Genomic DNA, 13,764 nt, shown 5'->3' on the forward strand with positions numbered 1-13,764 from the left:
AAGTTTTACTAACGATAAACTACAGTGAAGAAACTGTAGAAAAAAAATAAAAATGTGAAAGCACTACTTTGAAAAGGAAAAACATTTGCGATATATGAAACATCTGCACAAGACCACTGCCTGACGAGAAGTGATGGTTAGGTAGAATCGAAGAGAGGGAGTCACATGCGTCAGGAGTGCGTGTGTCAGACTCCTATTGTTGGAGGGTTGCTGCATGATGATTTACATGCAAAGATGCAGTGAATAATGTTGATTGGGAGATGGGTGGGAATTTAAAGGCTTGTGGCATGCTAACAATTTTTGAATATAGAGGGCAGAATTGAATGAGAATAGCTAATATGTGAGAGGAGGTAAGGTACCATATCAGAAAGTTGTGAATCCAAACAATCATTCTTTAAAGAAACCAAGCTTTCTACCTGTTACTGGCATTAATCTTCTCCACTTCCGAACAAGATCCAGTTGTAACAAAATGGGGTTCTCTATGTTCATGCTTTGAGAGAGCATGCTCAGTGAGCAAAGAATGGGAAGAGCTGATTGGCTACAAGGATCAAAAATTATCAGATGAGGATTAGATAAGGTTATTTTGATTTTCATGAGTACATTAAAGGTGAAACATTTTTACAAATATTTTCAATCTACAATTTTATTATTAAACTTTAGGTTTACTGATATAAATAGTGCAACATAAATTTGTTTATTCATACATATAATAAAACTTGGAAGATTACTGTAAGAAAAATCTGAAATTAATGCAATATACAGCTTTGAACTCAACCTAATTTAGAGTTAAAATATGAGAGTTGAGAACAACTTCTCATACCACCTATGCTTCACGAATAAGTATGTTTGTACACTGTTTTTCAAATTCATCGGATAAAAAAAACTAGCTAGTAATGATTCTCTTATAGCTATGTTATCACAATAATTAAAAAAAATGGTCAATTTTAAACACAAATTAAAAATGATATAAAGAAACGGATTGAGAGAATTTCAGCTCCAATATGTTTAAATGAAATTTGTGATGCTTACATTTTGAATAATTCAACAAAGAACAAATCTAAATTGTACTTAACTGTATTTTCATGAAGTGAATTTCATGAGAATTTTGAGGTATGTCATGATTTTTCAAAACATAATGCAAATTCTACAGCTCAAATTATACACACACACACTAAATATTACTATTCACAATTCAAGATCTTCATCTTTTAATCAACTGATCACTGAAATGTCAATTCTGAATTTGACAAGATCTCATATTTCTGTCATGATCATCATGCAAAGCCTATTTCAGGATCAACCTTATGTAATGAAGTAAACATCAAAAAATATAAAACCGACCTTTGGTCTGTGCAAAGTAACTTGTCTTGGGTGTGTTTTAGTAGACTAGTATTTTGTAAAAATACAGTCACATTTCAATTATTATACTTTATATATGTATATAGATTACTGCTATTTAGAAATAAGTTCTTAAACTTATAGAACAGTAAATAAAAAAGTAAAGCAAACAATTATTTCTTCTAGTTACAACCTTTGTACTCGGTTGCTAAGCCTTTTAAAAAAATTGCATTTGGAGGATTTGAAAGAAAATATTTTTTTTAGGTTTTATATATATATACATTTGAATAACAAAGAATAACTCAAAAATCCTAAATTACTACATTAATATCATAGAATTGAACTATAATTTATCTAGCTTTGTAATTATGATGTATTTTAGTCTAAAAAAATATGAAATTTCAAGCAGACTAAAGACACATACTACCTCATCGAAATATTGGTTCAAAAGAAAGAAATGGTGCCACGTCCATTAAAATAGTAAGTACTTTGAACTGGTCTCTCATATGTTGTTGTTTTTATTTATGAGCATATGATATAATTATTTAACATTTCTTAAAACTGAGTCTAGGAACTATATGTATATATTGAAACTTACACAGTTTATATATATATATATATAAACTGTGTAAGTTTTAATAATAATGTTTTTCTTTTTAACACAACTCATACTGGATGTCTTACCTCATGATAAATGGAAGGCTTTGATATGCAGGGCAGGCGGAAGGAACGTGCAAATGACTGTCTCTCTTTATTAACCACCTCCTGCAAAAGTTCAATCAATTCACTTAAGTTCAACAAAAATGCTGGTAAGCATCCATATTAATTAAAGTTACTTGTATTGTACTTAACATTTGAAAAAGAAAGTAGTTATAAACATAGAAAAAACTGAAAAAAAGGCAATATTTTTAAATGTGAAATTATCTGCCAACTGTACAGATAATTCTCAACAATTCTTTTAATCAGTAAACCTAAAGCAACAACTTAAGCTAATTCACAAACACGATTTAAACACAGCAGCTCTCCTAAGAGGAATCGTAATGCTCTACCGTGTTATCTCCTGTTACATCAAATTTTATTCTAATCCACATCAGAGAACTAATAACAGACATATTTACATTTTATTCCTAATATAAATAAATATCTGAAACCAACAAGCAATTAACTTATCAATTCTAAATACAAATTCTTTAATAACAGGCAATGTATTAATAACATAAAAACTGTTTTCATATATCCTTTTACTCGTCAACATTTCTTCAAGCAAAGTAAGAAAAAAATTTCAAAATAAGTTTTTCACGCTTATTTTCTCTGCAACATCAATTTTATTTGTCAAAAACCAACCATATGTTTTTCTAATCAGCATATGTAAGAATTCTTATGTAAAAAAGAGGTTAACACTGCAGTTTTCACTCAAATAGTGTGTGTTAAAAGTTCTAAATCACTGTCATTTTTTTCATTCTTTCTCTACACAATTATTTTTTATAGAAAGTTGTGATGACCTAGAATTTCCAAAACATCTACCAATCAAAAGTAGTCATTTATTTTACTACATTATTTGATCTATGATACTGTACAGACTGTGATAATCACAGTGTTGTTTGTTTATACTTTCAAATGGTATTGTGTTTCTAATGCAAGTCTTATGACAGTTTCCGAAACTAGCACAAGGGGTAAATTTATGGTACATTCCAATCTTTTTTTTCAGAATGTAAACCATTCTTTTAAAGTTTCTAACATATCTCACATCTACAAGGAAAAAGGTAAGTGAAGCTGTGATATTAAGAATAGATCAGTTTAAATCATGATCATATTTATAATAGTGAATATTATAAGGTGTTTTGGTAATGAAAAAGTCGTAACATGATTGGTCCATGCTAAATGGTCGTGCATGGCTGCGGAACAAACTCAAAATCTAGAAAGCAGGTTCTATGAAGTAGTTAGATTGATAAAATACGAATGTTCTCCAAAATTCTGCATTATGATCACATAGAGAGGTTAAACTTGATTTTCTGGCAATGCATTATCACCAATTATATGTGAATAAACAAACGGAATGAAATAAAATTTACAGGTGATTATTAGTACATATACTTGTGATCTAGGCCCTCTGGTATCATGATTTATAATCCTTATGATATATAACACACACACATGTTAAAATGTGGTCTGTAATCAGTAGTTATTGTGATATAAAACATGACAATTTTTAGCAAATCTCTATTTTCTGGCCTCATTAAAAAACATGGTTTTTTATCATGATCTGAATCTAAAAGACAAGTACTTCAACTGGCTCTCTTTTCTTGCTACAATAAATACAAAATCTTTCAAGTTGCTTGAGAAAGATGTTACTACAATGAAGTATTCATCCTTTGTTATATATTAAAGAAGTTTCATACTATGCTGTAAATTAAAGGAGTATCCTTCAGTAAAGTGATTTGGCAATAACAGGAGGCTGGGCAGGAAATGGGTAAACACACAACATGTAAAAATGATGCAATATGATATGGAATAATATCAATTGACATCACACTATAAATCAATTACTTACACATAAATATATAGTAAATCTTCTATTTCAAGAACTATAGTAGGTAAAATAATTTAATGAAGTATTCAGATAATTTTAGGTTACATAAAACAGTTTTCCACTTACCAAGTTGTATATACCAAGCAAGAGAACTTCCATACACCAGAAATTCTAAAAAAAAAAAGTTATTTATATATATGTTTAGTTAAAGACTTCAGTAAATAACTATAAAAAATAACATTACAAAGTAGTCAAACATGATTTAAAGGAAATTGGTACAAGTTAACTACAATATTAAACCTAATAAAAAAGCTGCATTGTGTTAACTTAAATTTCTTTAGTTGAAACATTTTATACAAACAACAAAGGCAGGGTACGCATTAAAGACAACCTAATGTTGTATAAAGGATTTTCCTCTTTTATACCATCATAGCATACCCACATTTGCTCATAACCTCACACCATAAAATGTATATTTCTGTTCATACATACATATCTTTCTCTCCACTCCAATGCAATTTTAACATTCTCATGTATATCACATTCTATTATGATGTATTTCTGTATATTTAACACAAGATTAAAGGACACCTAGGTGCCTTTTGTTCCACTTAGGCTGTCATATCCTCTAAATTAATCAAAACTTTTATCATTCAAATATTTATTAAGCTTTCCCATTATCTTCCATAAAATAACTTTATCTACCAGATTCAAAAGAAACCCATTCCAGAGGTTAAAAACCCTGTTAGAAAAATAAAGTTGTCTAATCTGAAAATGACTTCTTCCCTCCCAAAATTTATACTTGTGTCCCCAAGTCTTACCATTCTCACCAATAAATATTAAAAAAGATGACACATCAACACTATTAATTCCCTTAACCATCTTAAACACCACAATCAAACCCCATCTAACGTTTTTTTTTTTTTATAGAGAAAAGAAATTCAGAGATCTTAACGTATCTTTATATGTCAACCATTTCATACCAGGTATCATCCTAGTAGCCCTCCTCTGAACCCTTTCCAACAATTCAATGTCCCTCCTGGGGGTAAGAAGCCCAGCACTGAATGAAGTATTCCAAATAGTGTAACCACTGACTATAATGACATTTTATCCCTTTAAATTTGTATTCAATATTTCTGTAAATACAACTTTGCTTGGATGGTTTTAGAGACTGATCAACCAGAATGCCAACGTCTTTTAGTTCCATAACACTGCTAAGGTTATTCCCAACAAAATTATACTCATAATTCAAACTGTGATATCCCATGTACATTACCTCACACTTAATAAAATTTACACCCATCTGTCATTTACTTGCCCAACTCATCAAATAATCCAAGTCCTCCTCACAGCCAGCAACATCCAAAACTTTAATGTCATCAGCAAATTTAAATTATCATCCCTATATACACTCCATTCTGATATTTTTATTTTAGCCTATATACACTCCATTCTGATATTTAAATTATCATCTATATACACTCCATTCTGATATTTTTATTTTAGCCTATATACACTCCATTCTGATATTTTTATTTTAACCTATATACACTCCATTCTGATATTTTTATTTTAGCCTATATACACTTCATTCTTAAATTTTTATTTTAGTCTATATACTACGCTCAATCTTAATGTATTTTTTAATATTTCCACATACGCCGCAGTCTGTTTTCATGTGTTCTTTATTAAGTGATAAAGTACTTCTTTAGTGTCCATAAAAATAAGAGTTGGTCCTTTATCTAATAATCTATATTTGTATCTCTTCTTTTTCAACTACCTTAACCCCAAGAACTCTGGATTATTTAGAACATTGTCAAATATGGACCATCTTCTGGTTAAAATCTTGACAACTGACTCTAGATATGTTTCTAAGAGGATCAAATTTTCAAAGTAATACAGGTATACTTTGTCTCTTGGTTAATTCTTTTACAATTCTGATAAACTTCTAAGCACACTGATTTTATTAGTAGCTAAATATATATATACATATTATTTATCAATTTAATAAAAAATGAGTCCCTGTTTGATAGCGTTATTTTTTAAACATTATTTTCTTACAATTTTTGATTGAAAGAGAAATTAATTTACATTCATAAACCATACTGGAAGTTTTTCAACACAGCATTGATCCATTAACCCATTTCCTTACTATTTTTCTTTGAACTTTGGACCTATATTTTTGCAAATAATGAGCAAATTTTAATACAAAATGTAAAATATTTTATGCATGATTTTTGAAAGTAAGTTTAAATAATGGTTTTCATTTATATATATATATATATACCCAACTTGAATAGGTACAGCAAAAAGGTAAGGCAGTGGATTAAAAATGAATGCATCCTAATGGTACGTACCTTCCTTTCGCCGCGAGCTACAGCACACAGATAAGTACCAAGAAGAACTGGAAGATATTGAAGCGCAAACATCTGCAGTTCATCATCGCCTGATCTGTAGAAACTAAACAGCTGATGACATACTGATTCAAGAAGCTTTATGAATAAAAAAAAAACAAGGAAACGGAAAAATGATTAAATATTAAAAATATTAATATAATAATGATAAATTCATACAAGTATAATGAACGAAATAAAACTTACTGTAGGAGCTTGCTGGCTGCTACATAAATATTTTCTTCCAAGTGAAACATTCAATGTAGTGTTACTACAATAAAAAACTCTAGGGTATTATTATTAGTATTAGGGTATTAGTAGTAGTAAGGGTTAAACTTTTGAAAATTAAGTTTTGATCCATAACATGGTAAAAAAATAAAACATACATACCCTATGTACACACACACACACAAATATATCTAATAGTACAGCTGCTTAGCCAAGATTTTATTACAATTGTGCATTTGGTGATATAAGCACCAAATCTTGCGGACAACTACAGTAATATATACATAATTATTCAAGCATGAGAGGCACTTCAAATTGCATCTGTGTCTAAAGTTTTCAGGATTCCAAAGTGGTCACCATATATATTGGCCGTTCAGAGCCTGTGAACCATGTTCTAAATAAAAATGTAATTCTTATACACTTTTCTCCCATTAAACTGCTTCGTTTGATAAATTATGTGCAAAGCAATATTATTAGCACTCTTTTCTGTGGCTGAAGCAGAAAATACTAGCTCACTTCCCAGATATGAGAGCTCAAACTAAGGGACGAGATGTCTTTCTCATTTTTGATAGAGACATGGAGCTGTTAGCAGGACAATGAAAATGATGGAATTCACCTTGCCAGGGCAGCAAAAATTATCTGCCAGCAGCCGTTTGACAAGGGGAAGCCATTTGATGGAATATTCCATAAGGCATGCCAAAAGAACCCAGTTCCTAACACAATGCTTGCATTGAGAGGCATGATATTGAAAGGGCCCAGCATCAAGGATTAAACTAGCAACTCTCCGACACCTGCATTTCTTGCTATTACACACCTGTTAAAATACAACAGTGTCAAGCACGAATACACAGAAACAAACAATAATGTTACATCAGTTTGGCACAACATCAACCAAGAAACTCCAGTTCCAAGGTACATTGGAATGATGTTGCACACACATACTCACAAGAGAGAGCACGTTAACAAGTTACATTGCATTGGCCTCAGCATTTCCTATGACCGTGTGCTGTCCATCTCTGCTCAAATGGGCAATGGGGTATGTGAACTCTTTGAGAGAGAGAGAAGGCAGTTTGTTCACCAAAGTTTTGTTGTAAAGTATTGACATCTGCTACTGTAGACAACATTAATAACAATCCATCTTCCACAACATCCAGGGATTCATTTCATGGAACTGCCATCTCCCTCTTGCAGCCTCCCAGTTTTGTTGAGGAAGGCACCGATCATGACATAGTAATCATGGTAACAAAATACAGTCAGCAAATTTCCACACTACTACACTAAAGTTCCTCCAGTAGTTGCAGACACCAAACGGATGTCAGTATCTACAGATGGATCACTCTCTCTTAAAAGAGGAGGAGGGCAGTAAAAGGCAATCAAACATGAGTACACATGGCTAGATAACATATTTCATGGGCCACCTTTCACGCAAACTGTCAGCCAGTGAACGACCATGTTAAAATACCGACAGTTCTATTTCTGCTGTTTCAGAAAAAGGCCACACAGTGCCAATGATGGGTGTGGTCAGATGTGTTGTAGCACATCTAAATACAGGGCAGATGCATCATTACTTTTGATCAGTCACCCTTTGCCATTGCAAAGCAAGTTCTGCGGAAGTGGCCTGCACAGTATGAAGAGGAAAATTATGTGGTTCTCTTTGGTGGTCTCCATACTGAAATTGCAACTTTTAAGACACTCGGAAACTGGCTGTAGGGCTGTGGATGGACAGGAGCTTTGGTACTGGCAGAAATTGCTACCAATGGAATCGCATGTAGTTCAAATGCACCTAGTTTGATGCTTTTATCACAAAATGCACAATTACTTTGGTGATCTACCCAACTATAACCACATACTACATTTACATAATTGTAATGATGCAACATATATATATATATATTTGTACATAATACTAGAATCAGTAATAATATTTAAGGTTTTCCTAAAGACTGCTGTATCAATGATTCTCATCCCAAGAGGGCAATAAAGCATCAACCTGGATAATTATTATTGTTTGCTGGTGTTTCTAATAGGATGGAATGACAAAAGGAGGTGATCAGTGTTAATTAAAGTTAACTAGTTGTTGATGTAATAATTTCTACCAATGAGAGCTTGTATGTGGTAGGCAAGTTTCTTCCCATTCTACAGTGATTGGTCAAGTCACAAGTAAACAAGTATGAACCAATTACAAAATATTATTCCCACGAATGTTTTGTCGAAAGAAAACCAAAAAGATCTAAGTTCGTATTGGTAGGAAATTTGACTTCTTTCACAGGGCTTTGCTGTTTATTAGAAAGAAGGGATATATATATAAAGCATAGAAACAAAAGTTTCTGTAACGCACGTTTCATGTATATCATCTGAACATTCTGTTGGTAAAATCCAAGGTTTTAACATTTTTTTATGTAGGGTAACATAAAATTCGCATACATAATGAAAAGTAAAAATCCTAGTTTTTACTGAAAATACCAGAGTAATCTTATAATACCGGAGAACCAAACAATACAAGCAATTATATCACAACAAACTCAACTGATGTTTGGAGATATTGATAAATGTTCTTTTGAATACAAATAAGCTAAAGAAACAGATGGAAATTTATAGTATCTACACATTTATTTGATGTGAATGTTAAAAAAATTCAAATTCAAATTACTCATACAAGAAATTGTTTGTGAAATTTCTATATAATGCTTATATTTTACAGATTTCTTTTTAGGTTGTTACCATCTGCTACATCTGTACTTGTAACAGCGTTACTACTTCAGGATCATACCCAACAAGTATTTGTCTTTTCACCCTGCTTGTGTAAAGATTAAGTAATTGTTTTGAATTTCGCGCACAGCTACATGAGGGCTATCTGTGCTAGCCGTTCCTAATTTAGCATTGTAAGACTAGAGGGAAGGCAGCTAGTCATCACCACCCACCACCAACTCTTGGGCTACTCTTTTACCAATGAATAGTGAGATTGACCATCACATTATAATGCCCCACGGCTGAAAGGGCGAGCATGTTTGGTGTGACGGGGAATCGAACCCGCAACCCGCAGATTAAGTAATGACAGTGTGTAACAGCTTCAGAAGGTATCTTTCTGCAATGCTTGAAGATGACAGCAGAACAACTGGTCAACGAGATGCTTTGGGGCTGTAGTCTATATTCTGAATTATAGGAGCCCTTTTACTCAAACGAGACAGCATGGTTTAGTGGTTTTGCCATTTGGACTTGTAATTGGATAGCTTGTGAGTTCAGGGCTGGTCCTCATCATGCTATGGTGTCCTTGAACAACATACTTTACCTCACTTGCTAACTGGAGGTTAACCTACAATGGATTGGCATCCCATTCAGGAGGAATGAGTCACCATTCTCATCCAAATTGTGCTTTTTGGTTTAATTTGTTGTGACTTTTGCACAAAGTTACACGAGGACTATCTGCATTAGCTGTCCCTAATTTAGTGGCAAAAGATTAGAGGGAAGGCAGCTAGTTGTCACCACCCACTGCCAACTCTTTTACCAATGAATAGTGGGATTGACTGTCACATTATAATGCCCCCACAACTGAATGGGTGAGAATGTTTGGTGAGACAGGAATTTGAACCTGTGACCCTCAGATTGTGAATTGAGTACCGTAACCACCTGGCCATACCGGGACCTGTGCCACTTGAAACTGGAGTTTGAAAGTATTCGCTCCATGTGCCTCACAAGGGTACATCAGGGATTTAACTTTTTAACTAACTCTAGTCAAGATTGAAATATGCTTGTTGATTAATGTGCTTGTTGGCATGTTATAAAACTAACAGTCAACCCCATTAAATGTTGTGGAACCACTTTAATAAGCCTTTCTATTTAATCATCAGAAACACTATACACAGTTACATTCACTAGATGATAACATTAGATCTTGGTTAATACCAGACTAATAACATGTTATTATTTTTACCACTTATTATCATTAGATACTTATGGAAATTATCCTTCTCAGGTTTAGTATAGATTTCAGGAGTTTATGAATTTCATCTTTTTTTTTTTATAAATTAATTTTTGGGGAAAACTAAAGAAGCACGTTTATGTATACTGTGTTATTTTCTCACACAAATGAAACTTTAGACATATATTTGTCCAATAAATTGGGCTTATAATTCAAGCTCAGTTGGAGCTACACATTTATGGGTGCATTTCTCTTTTTTTCTCATACAAGGCTTGTGTTTTTGTAGTTCCAATTAACTCAGCATACCTATAAATACATTATGTTCTGCATTACTAAAAAACAAATTCGACAGTGCCAACCAAGGACACTGAGCTGACACTGTTTTGTGTAGCTTTTGTTGGAAAAAAACCAAACTAAAGTACTAATTTGTAAGTGTCTATCCTGAATGTGAATATGACATGTACAAACTCAGAACTGTACATGTACTCCCACAGTAATTTTCTCTCAAAACTATCCCCCCCCAAGATTATTGTGTAAGTGTGAAATGTAGCTGTCAAGCGAAACAAGTTTTACTGTGATGATAAGATAGGTAAAGCTTTGATGTTCACGAAACAAGAAAACCTAAGTTACAGTAGCCTACTTAGTTCAAATTATATATTCAGAAATGGAAAATTGAGTTATAATTCACATAAACTTGTGCAAACAAATATCAAAATAGCTTATCAATCTGGCTATATATTCAGAAATGGAAAATTGAGTTATAATTCACATAAACTTGTGCAAACAAATATCAAAATAACTTATCAATACTTGGCTATATATTCAGAAACAGAAAATTGAGTTATAATTCACACAAACTTGTGCAAACAAATATCAAAATAGCTTATCAATCTGGCTATATATTCAGAAACAGAAAATTGAGTTATAATTCACACAAACTTGTGCAAACAAATATCGAAATCTATATACTACTAAAACTTGTTTGCTTGTCTGTACTTAAATACAGCAAAAAACTGCACACAATATGAGAATAGAAACAGAATAAAATGGGTTACCGAGTTGGCTATGTTTTTCGGGTCTCTTTTATGAAAATTTCTAGCTTGAGTAATTTTACATCACACTACCATTCGCAATTTTTATGAAACTTCTTCATTCAAATCTATTTCCCTGTCAATGTTCCCATCTTCATTAAAAGGCTTAAGATGACAAAAACAAGATCTTGAAGAATTTCTCAATAATGTGATTTGGTTATAGTAGGTAAGGAAATGAGAAAATTTTCTCAGTCAAATTCTTCATAACCTCTGAATAGTGGGTGACCCAACGGGTCACCGGTGGTCTAGTAGCTTATCAATCTGGCTATATATTCAGAAATGGAAAATTGAGTTATAATTCACATAAACTTGTGCAAACAAATGATCTCAATTAGAAAATTCATGCTGCCAGTGTGAGAATGATAATTAATTATTCATCATAAATGAAAAACAGACAAAATAGCTTGGAGAAAACCTAACAATTAGCCTCAATGACTTGGCAGAGAATGTGTACTTCTTTTGTTACTTCACAGAACCTTTATAGTACTTCATTGTCCAATCAAATCAACAAGTTTTCTTAGTGTAATAGCTCAGAAATAAAGAGATGTGTGTCATCTTGCATTTTTATAATTTATGGAAGAAAATCATACGCATAACTGATTAGCTATTTGAAACGTTTCAGTAAAATCTGATAGTTATATATGCAAATTCATAGCTGTTACCTATGCCTAAATCTTATCATAGTTTTGTAAATATTTGGTGGGCAAACACCGTCAAGCCATTCCCTGAATCAAAACGTGTAACACTACATGATTGATTATATGTTACGCATCCCTTACTGGGTTAATGCCCTAAGTTCTATCAATTTGTGAAGCAGTTTCTAATGAAAAGAAGAGCTACTGATTTTGTTTTCTAGAAAAAGAAATGACGGGGGATGCAAATTAAGAAAAATGTAGAACTTAATACATAGGTGAGGAAAATCATAAAAATATTGAAATTCCAGAAATGATAGATAATAGCCACGTGATCAGTAGTAGTTGTGAACAAGAATGAAGTTATTGAAGTGACTGACAACGTCATCTAGCTAGCAGAAGTAATGAATAAAATGCTGATAAGTTAGTGACAGAGAATGGCCAGACTGCTAATCTGGTTTGAAGAAGGGACGTTTGTACAATGCTATATGAGAAAAACCATAAAAGACAATGACAAATGTATGGTATTATAGTACCATAATTGTTTAAATAATACGATACAGTTATACAAGAAGTATATTGGAATTTACATATGGATTAGAACTGGATGATTTAATCAATTAATGGATATAATTTATTACCTATGAGCAACGATTACATTTGTTTCGTGTCATTAACCGAAATTAGTTTCCAGTTATTACTGTTTTTCATTATTACAACAAATGATTAATCTAAGTTACGATTAAACTGACTATCACATAAATAATTAAATAATTAACACCAGGGTTTCAAATCATTACCCTTTTTGATTCTTCCAAATATCACAATTATGTTCATTGTTAAGCATAAAGACACATAACAGGCTAATTTTGATCTGCTGCCATCTTGTTTTATTCTTCTTCAGCTGCTGGATAGTAGCTGGCAGGAAAGTAATCATGTGTCACTTCTCACCGTCTACTTTTTATTTTTTCAACTTTTGTTTTCTTCTTAATCTGCTGACTAGTGAAAAGGCAACTTTATGATAGTACCCCCCACTAACTTTTTTGTTTGCGTTTAAATACCATGCTTTGAGAAACACTGTATTAAACAATGAATTGAATGTAATCAAATAACGATACCATTGATTAGCAAACGCCACTAATCAGCCACCTTTAATGTGTATATTTATGTTTCAATGATAAAATTTGGTTTAATTTTTATTTATGGAAAGTTATCTTGGAAGAATAGACAATATTAGCAGGTGCCAAATCATGACAAATGGCATTAAAAACTGGTAACATCAATCCTGCCCTGGACAACTGTTATTTTAGATGCGAGGTAAACTCAAAGATAGAAGTTGTGGAGTGGCTGTGTTATAGGTCATAAGGTAAAGAAACTTTTGTTTTTAGGTGATAGGGACAAGTACTGTTGTACAGAAATAGATCATATACATTATAAAAAATGTACTAACCAGTACTGAAAAGAAATACTTAACTTGGGTTTGAAACTTTGCCACCTCACTCACCAAGCAACTAACAGCTGACATAATAGCCAACTCAGAATCTACTGCCCAAAAATTCTCCAAACCAGTGATGGCTTGAATGGGTAATGAATAAAAAACTTTAATATAAGTTTAACATAACAGCAAATGTAG

The 13,764-nt window shown here is 32.3% G+C and overlaps 1 protein-coding gene across 1 annotated transcript in view; it reads right to left on the bottom strand.

Moving 5' to 3' along the window:
* Positions 1-416: 416 nt before the first annotated feature.
* Positions 417-13,764, bottom strand: part of LOC106469861 (hyccin-like) — a gene marked incomplete at its 3' end in the record, with an annotated part of 28,090 nt that continues 14,742 nt past the window's right edge. Inside the window, exons 4-7 of the mRNA XM_022398431.1 lie at positions 6,226-6,360; positions 3,995-4,039; positions 2,023-2,103; positions 417-538 (exon numbers count right to left, since the gene is read on the bottom strand). Coding sequence (XP_022254139.1) covers positions 417-538; positions 2,023-2,103; positions 3,995-4,039; positions 6,226-6,360 — 383 coding nt within the window. The remainder of the gene's footprint in view (positions 539-2,022; positions 2,104-3,994; positions 4,040-6,225; positions 6,361-13,764) is intronic.

Source organism: Limulus polyphemus, unplaced genomic scaffold, assembly GCF_000517525.1.
Source record: "Limulus polyphemus unplaced genomic scaffold, Limulus_polyphemus-2.1.2 Scaffold3691, whole genome shotgun sequence".
Lineage (NCBI taxonomy): Eukaryota > Metazoa > Arthropoda > Merostomata > Xiphosura > Limulidae > Limulus > Limulus polyphemus.